Here is a 13756-nt window from a genome sequence, read left to right as displayed (position 1 = left end):
TTTTCTTACTTATTTTATAAAATTATTCATTCAATAATAAAATGCCAAGAGCAGCCTGAAAGTATGTTTATCAATCATATTTGTTTACCTAATAAAATAAGTTATTTTATCATTATTTCATGGTAGTATGTCAAGTTATACTTACATTTTATCATTATTTCATGGTAGTATGTCAAGTTATACTTACTAAAATTTTGTAGTATTTTTATGCTAAACTAGAATGTTACAGGTAGGAAAATTCATTTTAAAGAGAAAATTCCAACCATTAAAAAAAAAAAAAGTTGTGGTACATTATACAGTCTATGAGCTTTTTCATAGGTCTAAGTTTTCCCTTATTCAAGTGTATGATACTTATCTTTTACTTAAATCTGTTTGTGGCATGTGCAATATACTGTCTCATGCAAAGGGACAGAAGTTAATTGGTACATATTTTACTGGAATTACATGCATTTTTAGAACACATTCATGGCTTTTTACTTAGCAGATTTAGCAGGACACCTTTTATTTATTGAAATTATAATTTGTATTTTTGCATTTTTAAAACATACTTCTAATTTCAGTGTTCCATATTATTCCATTATACTCTAATACCTCAGTTTTTTCTGGGTAATTCTTTGTAGTCAGGGCCATCCTGCAGATGTTTAGCAGCATCCCTGGCCCCTACCAGTGGCACCTCTCAGTTGGTTGTGATGATCAGAACTGTCCCTGGACCCACCACATGTCCCCTGCAGGGCAGCAGTTGAGAAGCACTTCCCAGACTCTACATGTACAAATGAGGCCCAGATGCAATTTTATACAGTAGCTTGAGTTCTTAAATACTTGAAGGTAATAAAAATGAAGAAATGTAAAATCATATGAGATTTTTGCTCTTTAAAAATGGGACAATGATTTAAATTTCATCAGCTTAAAATCTGAAAGTTAGTAATAAATGTGGCACTTCAGCTTAATTAGATCATTACAGGACTAACAGTTCTTGGGCAGAGATTGGGTTCATTTTTCACATCTGCTGTCTTAAATTGTTTACTGTCATATATTTGTTGTGTTTTCAGTGTACGAACCTCCATCAGGTATATTCATTCAGTTCTAGTTAGCGGTTTTAAGAGAAAGAACATCTCATACTCTCAGAAAGAGGAGGCTCATTTCCTGTGATTGCGATGCAGGAGCCAGAATGAACACTGAGGTCCTTTGACTTTTGCTCCTGTTCCTTTTCCACTAGGACACGTTGTCCATTATTCCAGTCTGGAGGTTCAGAAACAGGGACTGTTAACATTTTCAAGATACATCCCACCTCTGGTACATATTAGGTATTTAACAGCCTGCAAAGGTCCAGAATAAATTCCCTACCATATATTAGCCATTTTGAAATTTTCTATTCTACTCAGAAAAGTGATTGAGATTCATTTTATTAGACCTATATTCAAAGAAAACATTTATTAAGAATTTAGTAAATCACAGAATATATTACATTCATGGGCATTTTACTAAAAGGAAATTTTTTCCTCTCTCCCTCTGCACCTTTTCTTTTGCATCATAGTGATTCCAGACACACTCACGGACATGGTTAACCAAATGACAGAAAAAGTAGGGCTGGTTCACGGGCTGCCATATGTAGCAGACAGACAGGGCTTTGCTGCTACGCTAGAACAGGTAAGTACAGTGCTTATAGATAATATGCTTGTTATCAGATCCCTAATCTCCCAGAAGCTTGAGGCTATGCTGAGAGTGGGCTGAGGTGCCTGGAGTTAACTGTATGAAGTCTGCTTTAACCTGCTGAGTGAGCTCCCCAAGTGATAAAGAACCCACCTACCAGTGCAGGAAACACAAGAGATGCAGGTTCCATCCCTGGGTCGGGAAGATCCCCTGGAGAAGGGCATGGCCACCCACTCCGGTATTCTTGCTTGGAGAATCCCATGAACAGAGGAGCCTGGTGGGTTATATAGACTACAGGGTTGCAAAGAGTTGGACACGATGGAAGCAACTTAGCACCCACACAACCTGCTGAGTACTGGCAGCCTTAAGTTGAGAGGAGCTGTTTTCATCAGTGAACAAATGCTTGGGGCCCCGGAATCCCTTCCAACTGAACTGTGCTCTGGCAAGGAACAGATGTGCCCCCGAAACACCTGGTGGTCTTACCACCAGCTTAGCACAGTATATTCTTTTTGCCTTGTGGTCCTTACTTTCAATTCTTGAGTTCAGTTCCAGATTACTGACTTACATAAAAGTATGTGTTATACAGTTCTTTCAAAGATCCAGTCTGAAAAGAATGCATTTTAAGTATCATGAAGTATGTCAATATATACAAAAAAAGGAAAATTGCTTGTATGAATCATTGTAAAATCCACTTGATTTCCTTCTACAACAGATTTCTAAAAATTATCTGAACAATTCATGTTTTCCATTTTTACTCCACACCTTTTAACAGCATACAGACTTACGTGTAGGACACTTACTGTAAGTTAGGAGGAAGTATAATAAGCAGAATAAATCAAAACACAAACCACTCCCAGAAACCCTGCCAGTTAGAGGAAGTTTCTCTTTTTAAAAATTAGTTTATTTTAGCATTAAGACTTTTTTCCTCTGTGTACTTTCTAAAAAGCAAAGTTGAGATTATACTAAAAGTAATTTGTGTCTTATTCTTGTACTTCATAAACTGTTCCCCATATCATTAATATTATTTTATAAAAGTAATTTTTATTGGCTGGATCATAGTTTGTTATATAAGTGTGTCCTATACTTAACCATTCCTGTGGTGTTAAACATTAGGAGAAAAGACTTGTCTTAAAGTTATAACAGAAGGGTATATAGTTTCAGTCTCCAAATATACCAACTTGAATCATATCTGTATTTATATTCTTTTGAATTGCAATCATCTGAGGGTGAAGGGTACAGTGTAGAAGCTTGCATTCAACCTTTGGCAGTGTGAATCATACATGTATATGCATGCTCAGTTGCTTCTGTTCTGTCCCATTCTTTTGTGACCCCATGGATTATAGCCTGCCAGGCTCCTCTGTCCATGGGATTTTCCCGGCAAGAATACTGGAATGGGTTACCATGCCCTCCTCCCAGGGATCTTCCTCTCCCAGGGATCCAACCCGAGTCTCCTGCATCTCCTGCACTGCAAGCTTACCACTGAGACCCTGGGGAAGCCCAGATACCACAATTTTTGTTTAGTAAAGAAACTCTAGGTAGTTGCTTTAAAATTAAATGCTTTTTATTCTTATGCTCCATGTTATGTTTTTGTTTTGGAAATATCCAACTTGATATGTATGTCAATAATAGATATCTCCCAGATTATACTCACTCCCTTAGTTTAAGTTTAATCCCTAAAAGTCACCCTGTCATACTTAAAGTGAATGGAGATAGGCCCAAGAAATTATTCCAGTCTGTAAAGAAATTGTGGGAGCCTTCATCATAGTGCCCAGTCCCACCTCATTCCTAGAACCTCACTTAATAACTGCTTAAGGAGTTAAGATAGGAGTTTTTAGTTTTAGAAGTTTGGTTCAGTTCTATCCCACAAATACTAGGGCTTCATTCCACTCTGGGTATAGGTTAGGTAGGAAGAATAGCATTCTTCATCTGTGATTATTAGCTTATTTTATGCCATGTATGTGATTTCTGCCTTTAAGAAAGATCATTTCTCTCCATTTCGAGCTGCTATTGCCCTCCAAATCTGTGAGTTCTACATCTGTGGCTTCAGCCAACTGTAGACTCAAAGTATTTGAAAAAAATGTTGCAAAAGCAAAATGTGAATTTGCCTTGAGCCAGCAACTATTTATGTAGCATTTACATTGTATTAGGTATGGTAAGTAATCTGACAGGTGTAGATAATACACAAATAGTATTGGTGGATTTTTGGTCCAGGGCTTCTAGGACCAATCCCCCTAGGATACAGAGATGACTAATTAGAAAAGGCAACATTTCTAAGATATAAATAATAAGTAGGTTTTATATCTGATAAGTTGGGTAAGTTTGGATGACCATTTTATTCTACCATTAATTTAGGAGTTTGCATTTTTGATGACTACAAAGCACTCTAGGAAAGAGGCAGTAAAATGGGAGACAGAATATTAGTGTCCACCCTGTTAATGAAAAATACACTGAAAAATGGGGAATTTTAGAAGCTTAGTGACATGGGCAGGAGACAGCTAACTACAAAAATATACAGGAAAAGGAATTAAGAAATAGGATTGTTCTCTTGGTTGATGTACCTGTGAGTGTTGTCTGTGTATGTGTGTATAGCCACATGCATACATATACACATACACATATGTCCATATACCTATGTATGTAGATGTGTACATATTTATGTGAACAGTATGAAAAGAAGACACATTCAATATTAATATCGTATATCAGTAAGTGATATTTTCACCTCTCTTATTTAAATCCAAGTTGTTTTACTTCAATAAATCTTTAAATCTTGGAGTTTTAGGAAAGACAGTATTTATTTGAGAATAAAGTATACTTTTCCCTCCCAGAAGTACATACTACTTGTTTGTAAAAGTGACAACAACAAGAGTAGTCAATCAAATTAGAAATTACTGACTGCTTGCTATATGTAAACATTATTTCGTACCACTGTTTAGTCAGGTAGTTTATGTAAGAATAATAGACTGTTCACCCAATCATTCTTAAGTTCATTAGGAAGAGGAATTTGTAAACATCATACTTCTAACGTAAACTTCTAATTGTATACATATGTTTTCGGTTTTGTCTTGGCAGGTGTACTTTGGAACCTCTCATCCAAGGTCCTATATCTCTGCCAATGTCACTGGTTTCAAATGTGTGACGGGAATGTCTTGTTTAATGAGAAAGGATGTGTTAGATCAAGCAGGAGGGCTTATAGCTTTTGCTCAATATATTGCTGAAGATTACTTTATGGCCAAAGCAATAGCTGACCGGTAAGAAAATTAAATCAAATTAGGCTGTTGTATTTTTTATTTCCGAACTTATGTTGGCTTTTTCTGTTTGTTAAACCCATGGGTTAGAGCTATTTTATTTTTTGCTAGTAAGTACAGAATAGTTGAATACTTTTATAATGTAATTCCTACTAATTATTCAGGTACACACTAATAAAGCCAATAAATATTCTAATTTCTCTACATTCTTCAAATTAATGCGGTTTCAAAAACAGTATGGAGTTTACTTAAAAAACTAAAAATAGAGTTATTATATGATCCTGCAGTCTCACTCCTGGGCATATTTCTGAAGAAAAGTCTTAATTTGAAGATACATTCACCCCAGTGTTCATAGCAGCATTATTTGCAATAGTCAAGACATGGAAGCAACCCACATGCCTATTGACAGATGAATGGATGAAGATGTGATCTGAATATATAATGGAATATTACTCAGTCATAAAAAAAGAACGAAATACTGTCTTTTGCAGCAACATGGATGGACCTAAAGGTTATCATGTTGAGTGAAGTAAGTCAGACAGAGAAAGACAAATATCGTAAACTCACAGACATAGAAAACAAACTTAATGTTTACCAAAGGGGATAGTGGAGGATGGGGGAGGAGATAAATTAGGAGTTTGGGGTTAATGTATATACACTATTGTATATAAAATAGGGGGCTTCCCTGGCGGCTCAGTGGTAAAGAATCTGCCTGCAATGCAGGTATGATCCCTGGTAGGAAAGATCCCCTGGAGAAGGAAATGGCAAACCTACTCCAGAATTCTTGCCTGGGAAATCCCATGGACAGAGAACACTGGTGGGCTACAGTCCAAGGAGCCACAAGAATCGAACAAGACTTGGTGACTAAACCACCACCATCAAGTAAACGAGGACCTACTGTATAGCACACCTATATGTAGTATATACCAGGTTGGCCAAAAAGTTCGTTTGGGGTTTTCGGAAAAACTTTTTGGCCAACCCAGTATATGCTGAATCACTTTGCTGTACACTTGAAAACTGCAATTGTAAATTAACTGTACTTCAATTTAAAAAATAAATACATGTAAACTCTTAAAAAAAATTTAGGTGATTTGAAGTGGTTAAATTGAAGCTTCTCTGTGACTGTAAATTTTCATTATTATGAATGTAAATTTTTATGTGTTTTAGAAGAATTAAAAGTATCAGTGCAATCATAAAGCTGGTAGGTGAAAATTTAAAGAATGAGATTTCAAATTTTGAAATTTCTCAGTAGATTATTTGATACGTTGCTAAGAAGCTACCTAATGATTCACGATTGGCTTAATCACACTTCTCTATCACAAAATGACACTCATTTGCTTCCTTAAAGGGGATTATTTCCTTGTGTGATAATTTACTGAAGGTGTGATCTTAAAAGTTGAAGTATGTTTTCAAACTTATCTTCTGGTGGTGTTAGTATGGTCTGTGGTTTCATATTGTTTCTCGTGAGATGTGGAATGCCACTTTTGTTTATATTTCTTCTTGAATATTCACATACATATCCCCCACTACTCCTTTTTTGGATAATAGTGTTCAGAGACTGTTAAATACAGGCCCCACTCCATTTAGTACTTTCAGAATGTCTGTATTTTAAGTTTATTAAACTGTGAACTGAGGGGTTGTAGTTCCTTCCAGTTCTTAGGTGGTACTGTCATGGGCTTCTGTAATGACTGAAATGTTTTTAAGTATGATACACCCTATGTAGGGTGCTATCCTGGGATGAGGCTCACCCTGAACACTGGCAGTTGCTCACTTAAAAAAAAAAAAGAGAACAGCTGATTTACAGTATTATAAAGTTTTAGGTGTACAGCATAGTGATTCAGTATTTTCATATATTATACTCCATTTTTAAAGTTATAGCAAAATTATGACTGTATTTCCCTGTGCTATACAATATACCCTTGTTGCCTATTTATTTTATACGTAGTAGTCTGTATCTTTTAATCCTTTTCCTCTATCTTGCCCCTCCCACCTTCCCTCTCCCCACTGGTAACCAGTAGTTCTCTAACTCTGTAAGTCTCTTTTTTGTTTAGTCACTCATTTATTTTTTAAATTCCAAATATAAGTGATAACAGAATATTTATCTTTCTATGTCTCATTTATTTCACTAAGCATAATACCCTGTATGTCCATCCACATTGTTGTAAATGGCAAGATTTCATTCTTTTTCATGGCTAAGCAATATTCCATTGTATGCATGGAATGCATCTTCTTTATCCATTCATCTGTTGATTGACAGATTGCTTCCATATCTTGGCTACTGTAAATGAAGCTGCTTACTCTTTACAGTAATGAATAAATGCATATACCTGTCATCCTTGCATGTATGTGTTCATGATCATAGCTCATTTTGTAACTGTCTTAATTTTCAGAGGTTGGAGGTTTGCAATGTCCACTCAAGTTGCAATGCAAAACTCTGGCTCGTATTCAATTTCTCAATTTCAGTCCAGAATGATCAGGTAAGTCAGCTGGCTTTCTTCTTTTTATACTTCATTAAAAGAAAAAGGGGATGGGGAGTATTTTTACATGGTCTTAACTTGGTTAAAAAAAAAAACAAATGAAAAGTCAGATTTTGTTTTGTTCCAGAAAAGAGAAGTTAACTTCTTCATTAAAATAAAGTTACTGTCTCAGTGTATTTTCTTTCCATTGTAAGCTTTCAAAAAAGAGATGTTGAGACTTTGGGGTTTTTTTATGCTGACCTCTATTTTCTAGCTTTTTTACCCCTGGAATTTTATGATCTTTACTCACCCGAGTATAGGACATGCAAATGAATTGATAGACATTTTTCTTTGAGACACTAAATAAAAATAGAAAAGAGATTCATTAAATACTCTTTAAAGTGTATATAAAAGGCCTTTAAATAACAGGGTATAATGTTGATCATTTTGAGAAAAATTGATCAGTCTTGTAATCAGGCTGTTGTTTAAAGAAAATCCTTTTTTTTTCCCCAAGGTGGACCAAATTGCGAATTAACATGCTTCCTGCTACAATAATTTGTGAGCCAATTTCAGAATGCTTTGTTGCCAGTTTAATTATTGGATGGGCAGCCCACCATGTATTCAGATGGGATATTATGGTATTTTTCATGTGTCATTGCCTGGCATGGTTTATATTTGACTACATTCAACTCAGGGGTGTCCAGGTATGTGGATGGGTGTGCAAAGTTGAAAATCTGTCTGAGCCATTTTTCAGCCCCCCAGTGAAGATTAAAATCAAATTAAGCATTAGTTTCCTTAGTGGAATGTGGACATAAAACTGAACTTGATTTTCAGCTTTCAGCTGGTAATACAGTCACTTTTATTAAGACTCCAAAAAAAATGATATTAAAGCAAATTGACAAGTCTTCAAACTTAAAATATGTTAGGGTAGCAGTTTATTTTAATACTGCTTCTATTCCTAATGAACATTTTTCTTAACCAGTATAACATGACAGTTACATTATCTAAAGAAGCAAACTTGATATTTTTTAAATAGTTTTTATTTATTTATTTTATATTTGGCTGTGCAGGGTCTTGTCGCATGGGGTTTTCTGTAGTTGCGGTAAGCAGGGGCTCCTCTCTAGTTGTGGCGCGTGGGTTTCTCACTGCAGTACCTTCTCCTGTTGTGGCGCACAGGTTCTAGGGTCTACAGGCTTCAGTAGCTGCGGTTCCTGGGCTCGGGGGCACAGGCCTAGTTGCTCCGTGGCAGGTGGGATCTTCCCGGATCAGGGATCGATCCCATGTCTCCTGCGTTGGCAGGCAGATTCTTTACCACTGAGCCACCAGGGAAGCCCCAAACTTTATTTTATGTAATGTATTTAATAGAGTTAAATGGAAGCATTTCACTTTTTAACTGGGTCTGTAATCAGGCAGTAAATAATTTGTGTTTTTAATTCCTAGGGTGGCACACTGTGTTTTTCAAAACTTGATTATGCAGTAGCTTGGTTCATCCGTGAATCCATGACAATATACATTTTTTTGTCGGCATTATGGGACCCAACGATAAGCTGGAGAACTGGTCGCTACAGACTGCGCTGTGGAGGCACAGCTGAGGAAATTCTAGATGTATAACTACAGCTTTGTGACTGTACATAAAGGAGAAAAGAGAAGTATTATAAATTATGTTTATATAAATACTTTTAAAAAATCTACCTTCAGTAGTTTTATCACATGTATGTTTTGGTATCTGTTCTTTAATTTATTTTTGCATGGCGCTTGCATCTGTGAAAAGAAAAAAAAAAAAAGGAAGAAAAAAAAAAAAACACATCTGTAGTCTTGGCCAAATGGTTGTATTTTATTTTGTGGAAGTAGAGAATCAAGAGAATTGGTTCTAGGAACCTGGGTTCGGTTTTTGTTGTTGTTGTTTATTTTTTTAAATAAATCTATATATAAATGAATGTTCTGCAACAAACACTGACAGTATCCTTCAGTAGAGAAAGTTTCTTACTGGTGAGTACGCTCTTAGAACATGTATGAGATGGCAGCAGCTTTGTTGGGGTGGTTAGAAGAGACCAGAAGGTGTAATCCCTTTTCATGTCTGAAGTGAAAGGTATTATGCAGTGAAGCACCCACAACGAGGTACTAACTGAGAAACTTTTTCATGCTTCATGCCTACCTCTTGTAGTCGTTGCAGAGCAAATATAAATTGTAATATGGTAGCTAGGCCTTGCAAAAACAAACGGAAAAAACTTTAAAAGTAATAATAACAAGAGAGCTGGAGTCTAGTATTTATATGAATCTGTGAGAAATATTTTTTCGATCTCACCGCAATGAACCAAAAGTGGTTGAGTTTGGTTTTTAATTGTAGCCATGTCTCGAAGGCATCTTTTTGACCAACTCTTGTTGGTTCTGTCTTGAACCATTGTTAATCACTGTGCTGGTGAACCTTTCCTTCCCTGCTCCTCGCCTGACCCACCCCATCTTTCCTCAACTTTTTGTCAGGGGGTGGGGGGAGGGGGGTTTGTTTTAGTGTGAGTGGATGTTTTGATAGTTGTGAGGAAAAATGCATTTCAGACACATTTCACACATGAGCTATTTTCTTACACAGTCTGTCTTATTGTTAAAAAGAATGTAATTTCATGATACAGGTATTTAATATCTTTTTTAAGTAAATAAATATTCTAGCCATCAAGAAATAAATTGCAGTAGAGTATTAAGAGGGGACAGAATGAGTTTTACTCTTAAAATTAATCAGTATCCAACTAAGTCTACTGTGTGTGTTTTTTTTTTTTTTTTTAATTCCTGTTAGTCTAGTCTTATTTAAATTGGGTTTTTGTATTCCAGTTTGTATGACAAAATAGACTAGAACAGTGACGGTTGTAAATGCATGCTCTGTTTCACTATTCTCTCCCCATCATGCCGCTAAACTCGCTTGTCAGGTTGTGCTTAACTTGTGGTGAACTGGACTTATTTTTGTTTAAAAAAAAAAAAAGGCAAAAATGTAAGGGACAGTGCATAAGCCTTTTTCTCTCTCTTTTTTTTTTTTTTTACTGTTGTGGAATTTTTTTGCTTTTTCTTCAGGAAGGGATGGCATGTTGTCCATATGAACGCCTGCTGCAGGGCTGACACTGGCAATGTGGCAGCTTCAAACACTTTTCTAAGTTTCTGCAGTTTCCATGTCAAAACATTATGTGTCACTTATTAGCAATAACTGCATATTTATATGAATACTTTTTCACTTTACTGAGCCAGTTTCATTTAATTGTGTAATGAGTATATACATGGTTTAAATTGCAGTGTATTGGTAAACCTGTATATACTGTGTGTACGTACACATTATATGCAAGCTTTCTCTGGGCCAAACTGCTTCATTCTTTTTTTTTTTTTTTTTTTTTGCCTTATGATGAATTTGTTTGAAGGGCATTTTCTTCATGAACAAAGGCTTTGATGCATATTCCTTTCTATGTGAAATGGGGGGTAGTATTGTTCCCTGAGGAAAGTTGCACAGTGCAAACCAGTCTAGTTGTGACCCACTCTGTTTATTTAAGTCATTGTCATACAAGCTGAATTTTGCTGACCATGTTTGTGATTTGTTGGTTTTGTTTAATGAAGTTTGGTTGATGCCATCTTTTGCACTGCTGAAATGAAATCTTGCTTATTCCTTAGTTTTTTGCTGATCTCAGTATGGGCGGTGTAACAGCAAAACCAAAATGGCTGGACAAACTTCTTGTGTTTGTAAATATTAAAAAATGACTGTTCTGTATATGTGTTTTTTATGTGATAGTGGAGTATTTCCTTCCAATGAAGCTTCACTTAAGCAGACAGAGCGATTGTTTGTTTATTAGCAAGTTTGAAGTGATGATAAAATGATAAGAAATTATGTACATGTTGAAGAAAGCATCACAGCAGAACTGTAGGAGTCCAAATTTAATAAACTGTCTAAAAAAAAGTGTCTATAATATACCATGTTTATTATTTAAAATCACTGTCTTAAGTTTTTCAAAAAATAAAAAATTTGAATACAATCGAAACATTAGCAATCATGTATTTTTGTTTCATGTCTTTTATATTTTTATAAATAACATGTTCTACCATTCATAGCAGAATTATTCAAAGAAAATTTGCCTGTGCTACAGATGAGATGAGAGTGAGTGAGCGAAGGTTGCTCAGTAATGTCCGACTCTTTATGACCCCATGGACTATACAGTCCATGGAATTGTCCAGGCCAGAATACTTGAAGTGGGTAGCCTTTCCCTTCTCCAGGGGATCTTCCCGACCCAGAAATTAAACTGGGGTCTCCTGCATTGCAGGTGGATTCTTTACCAACTGAACTATCAGGCAGTCAGGCTTTTCTGTATTGACCTAATGTTAAAATCACCTGAAGAATCTTTTTTAGAGACTACAGATGCCTGGGCCCTGCCTCTGAAGTCTGGTCTAATTATTCTGGGTGGAGCCTGAGCGCTGCTCTTTGCTCTGTGCAGGCAGATTTGAGAATTCCTGGCTCATTAAAACATTTAGAAAATGGTGGTCCTTTAGACTCTTCTCACCTGCACCTACAACCTGATCTCAGCCTTTGAGATCTTACCACTCAATGGCTAGGAAAGGCAGATCCAAGCAAACGAATGGAGTGGCTTTGCTGCTGGAGACCTGAGAGAAATAGACTACGTGCCACCCCGCACACTGTCCACGACCAGGCTCCTCCCAAGCTTGGAGGCATCCCCAGGCCTGTTTTACCACCAGCCCTCAGAGAAGAATGCTTTTAACCGGAGAGCCAATCCCAAGGGAGAAAGACTAGAAGGGGTTTGGCTGTGACCTCCCAGAGGCCCCACGCCTCGCACCTTGACCCAGTAAACAAGCTCATTCCTCTTGGTCTGTGAAGTAGACTTCTAATCCTGATGTTTCAGAAATGATCAACAAAATTTGTGTGTAGGTCTTAGAGTTTTTATAGCTAGGCAAACTTTGAAGAGCCCTTTGCACTTATTTTAGAGTGAAAAGCTGAGACATCCACTGTGAAAACTATGATCATAGGGGGTTAGATATATAGTTGTTGGCAGAACTGGGAATGGCCCCCACCTGCATCTTTCAGGTCACTTTACTAGATCCTGTTGTTTATAAAGTTCTGCCTACTAAGCTTTAAAACTCATTGTATAAACCTTAAAAAAATTTTTTTTAAATCTGTAACTTCAATAACCATCCATATTTCAACTCTTAAGTTGTTCTGGGGAACCAAACTCAAACCTGCCAAACAAGAATATAATTATAAAGCTGGTTTAAATGCTTTACATGTATCATTTGATAGATGAGATTACTACATACCACAGAATATGTTCATGTACATGGAAATAGTTCAGACATTTCCTTCTCATGTTTATTAGGGTATGATGTTTGGATTATTTATTCTTTTCAGGTTATAGTTTATGACTATAAACTTCTTTTGGTTGGAAGGGAGACAAACATTACAGAATGGTGAGTGATTATCTGTGCAGAACTGCAGGGAATGCATTTGAGTAATTTGTCTTAAAAATACAAACCTCTACGAGATAGCTTAGAATCACTAGCTCCACATTTTTTTAAAAACAAATAAAAATATATAACTGTGTGCTAAATTGCTTCAGCTGTGTCCAACTCTTTGTGACCCTATGAACTGTAGCCTGCCAGGCTCCTCTGTCCATGGGATTCTCCAGGCATCCCATGGGTTGCCATGCTCTCCTCTAGGGGATCTTCCCGACCCAGGGATGGAACCCATGTCTCTTGTGTCGACTGCATTGGCAGGTGGGTTCTTTACCACTAGTGCCATCTGGGAAGCCTGTATATAACTTCGTTTCTTAAGCAGCTAGTTGCCTAAGAACCAGAATGTGCGAAACACTCTGCACAACCCCTGCCCTGTCCTGGGAGAGATTGGCAGAGACTCTGGGTGGTTTCATGTGCTTTTGTTGTTTAGTCTATTAATCATGAAGAATCTGTGCTAACACCATGGACTTGTAAGTAAACAATATAAGGGTATCATTTCTTCCTACCAGGACTGAAAGTCTCTGCTATGCCCACCCCTGCTGCCCCCACAGCTTCCATTGTCACCTTGTTTTTACTGTTTCCTTACCCTTGGCATCAACCCTGGAACTTGCGTCATCTTCCAACACCTGAGCAACACCAGGCCAGTGGAAGGAACACAGGCAGGAGGTTAGAGAATTCACAGACCATTGATGGGCTGCTGTGAAGCATGGAGGCTTCCCAGATGGCACAGTGGTAAAGAATCCGCCTGCCAATGCAAGGGACATGGGGTCGATCCCTGGGTCGGGAAGATCTCCTAGAGGAGGAAATGGCAACCCACTCCAGTATTCTTACTAGCAAAATTTGCACGGACAGAGGAGCCTGGCAGGCTACATTCCAGGGGCTTGCAAAGAATGACAAGGAGTGAGTTTGGAA

At 37.1% G+C, this 13756-nt stretch overlaps 1 protein-coding gene across 1 annotated transcript in view; it reads left to right on the top strand.

Moving 5' to 3' along the window:
* The window catches only part of UGCG (UDP-glucose ceramide glucosyltransferase), a 39916-nt gene extending 28552 nt beyond the window's left edge, over nt 1-11364 (top strand). Inside the window, exons 5-9 of the mRNA XM_061163426.1 lie at nt 1535-1647; nt 4723-4901; nt 7289-7375; nt 7869-8058; nt 8795-11364. Coding sequence (XP_061019409.1) covers nt 1535-1647; nt 4723-4901; nt 7289-7375; nt 7869-8058; nt 8795-8965 — 740 coding nt within the window. The 3' untranslated portion in view covers nt 8966-11364. The remainder of the gene's footprint in view (nt 1-1534; nt 1648-4722; nt 4902-7288; nt 7376-7868; nt 8059-8794) is intronic.
* The last annotated feature ends 2392 nt before the right edge of the window (nt 11365-13756 follow it).

This window comes from Dama dama, chromosome 16 (genome assembly GCF_033118175.1).
Source record: "Dama dama isolate Ldn47 chromosome 16, ASM3311817v1, whole genome shotgun sequence".
Taxonomy (NCBI): Eukaryota; Metazoa; Chordata; class Mammalia; order Artiodactyla; family Cervidae; genus Dama; species Dama dama.
Note: the sequence above shows the minus strand (reverse complement) of the source record. Positions and strands in the feature narration are given on the sequence as shown.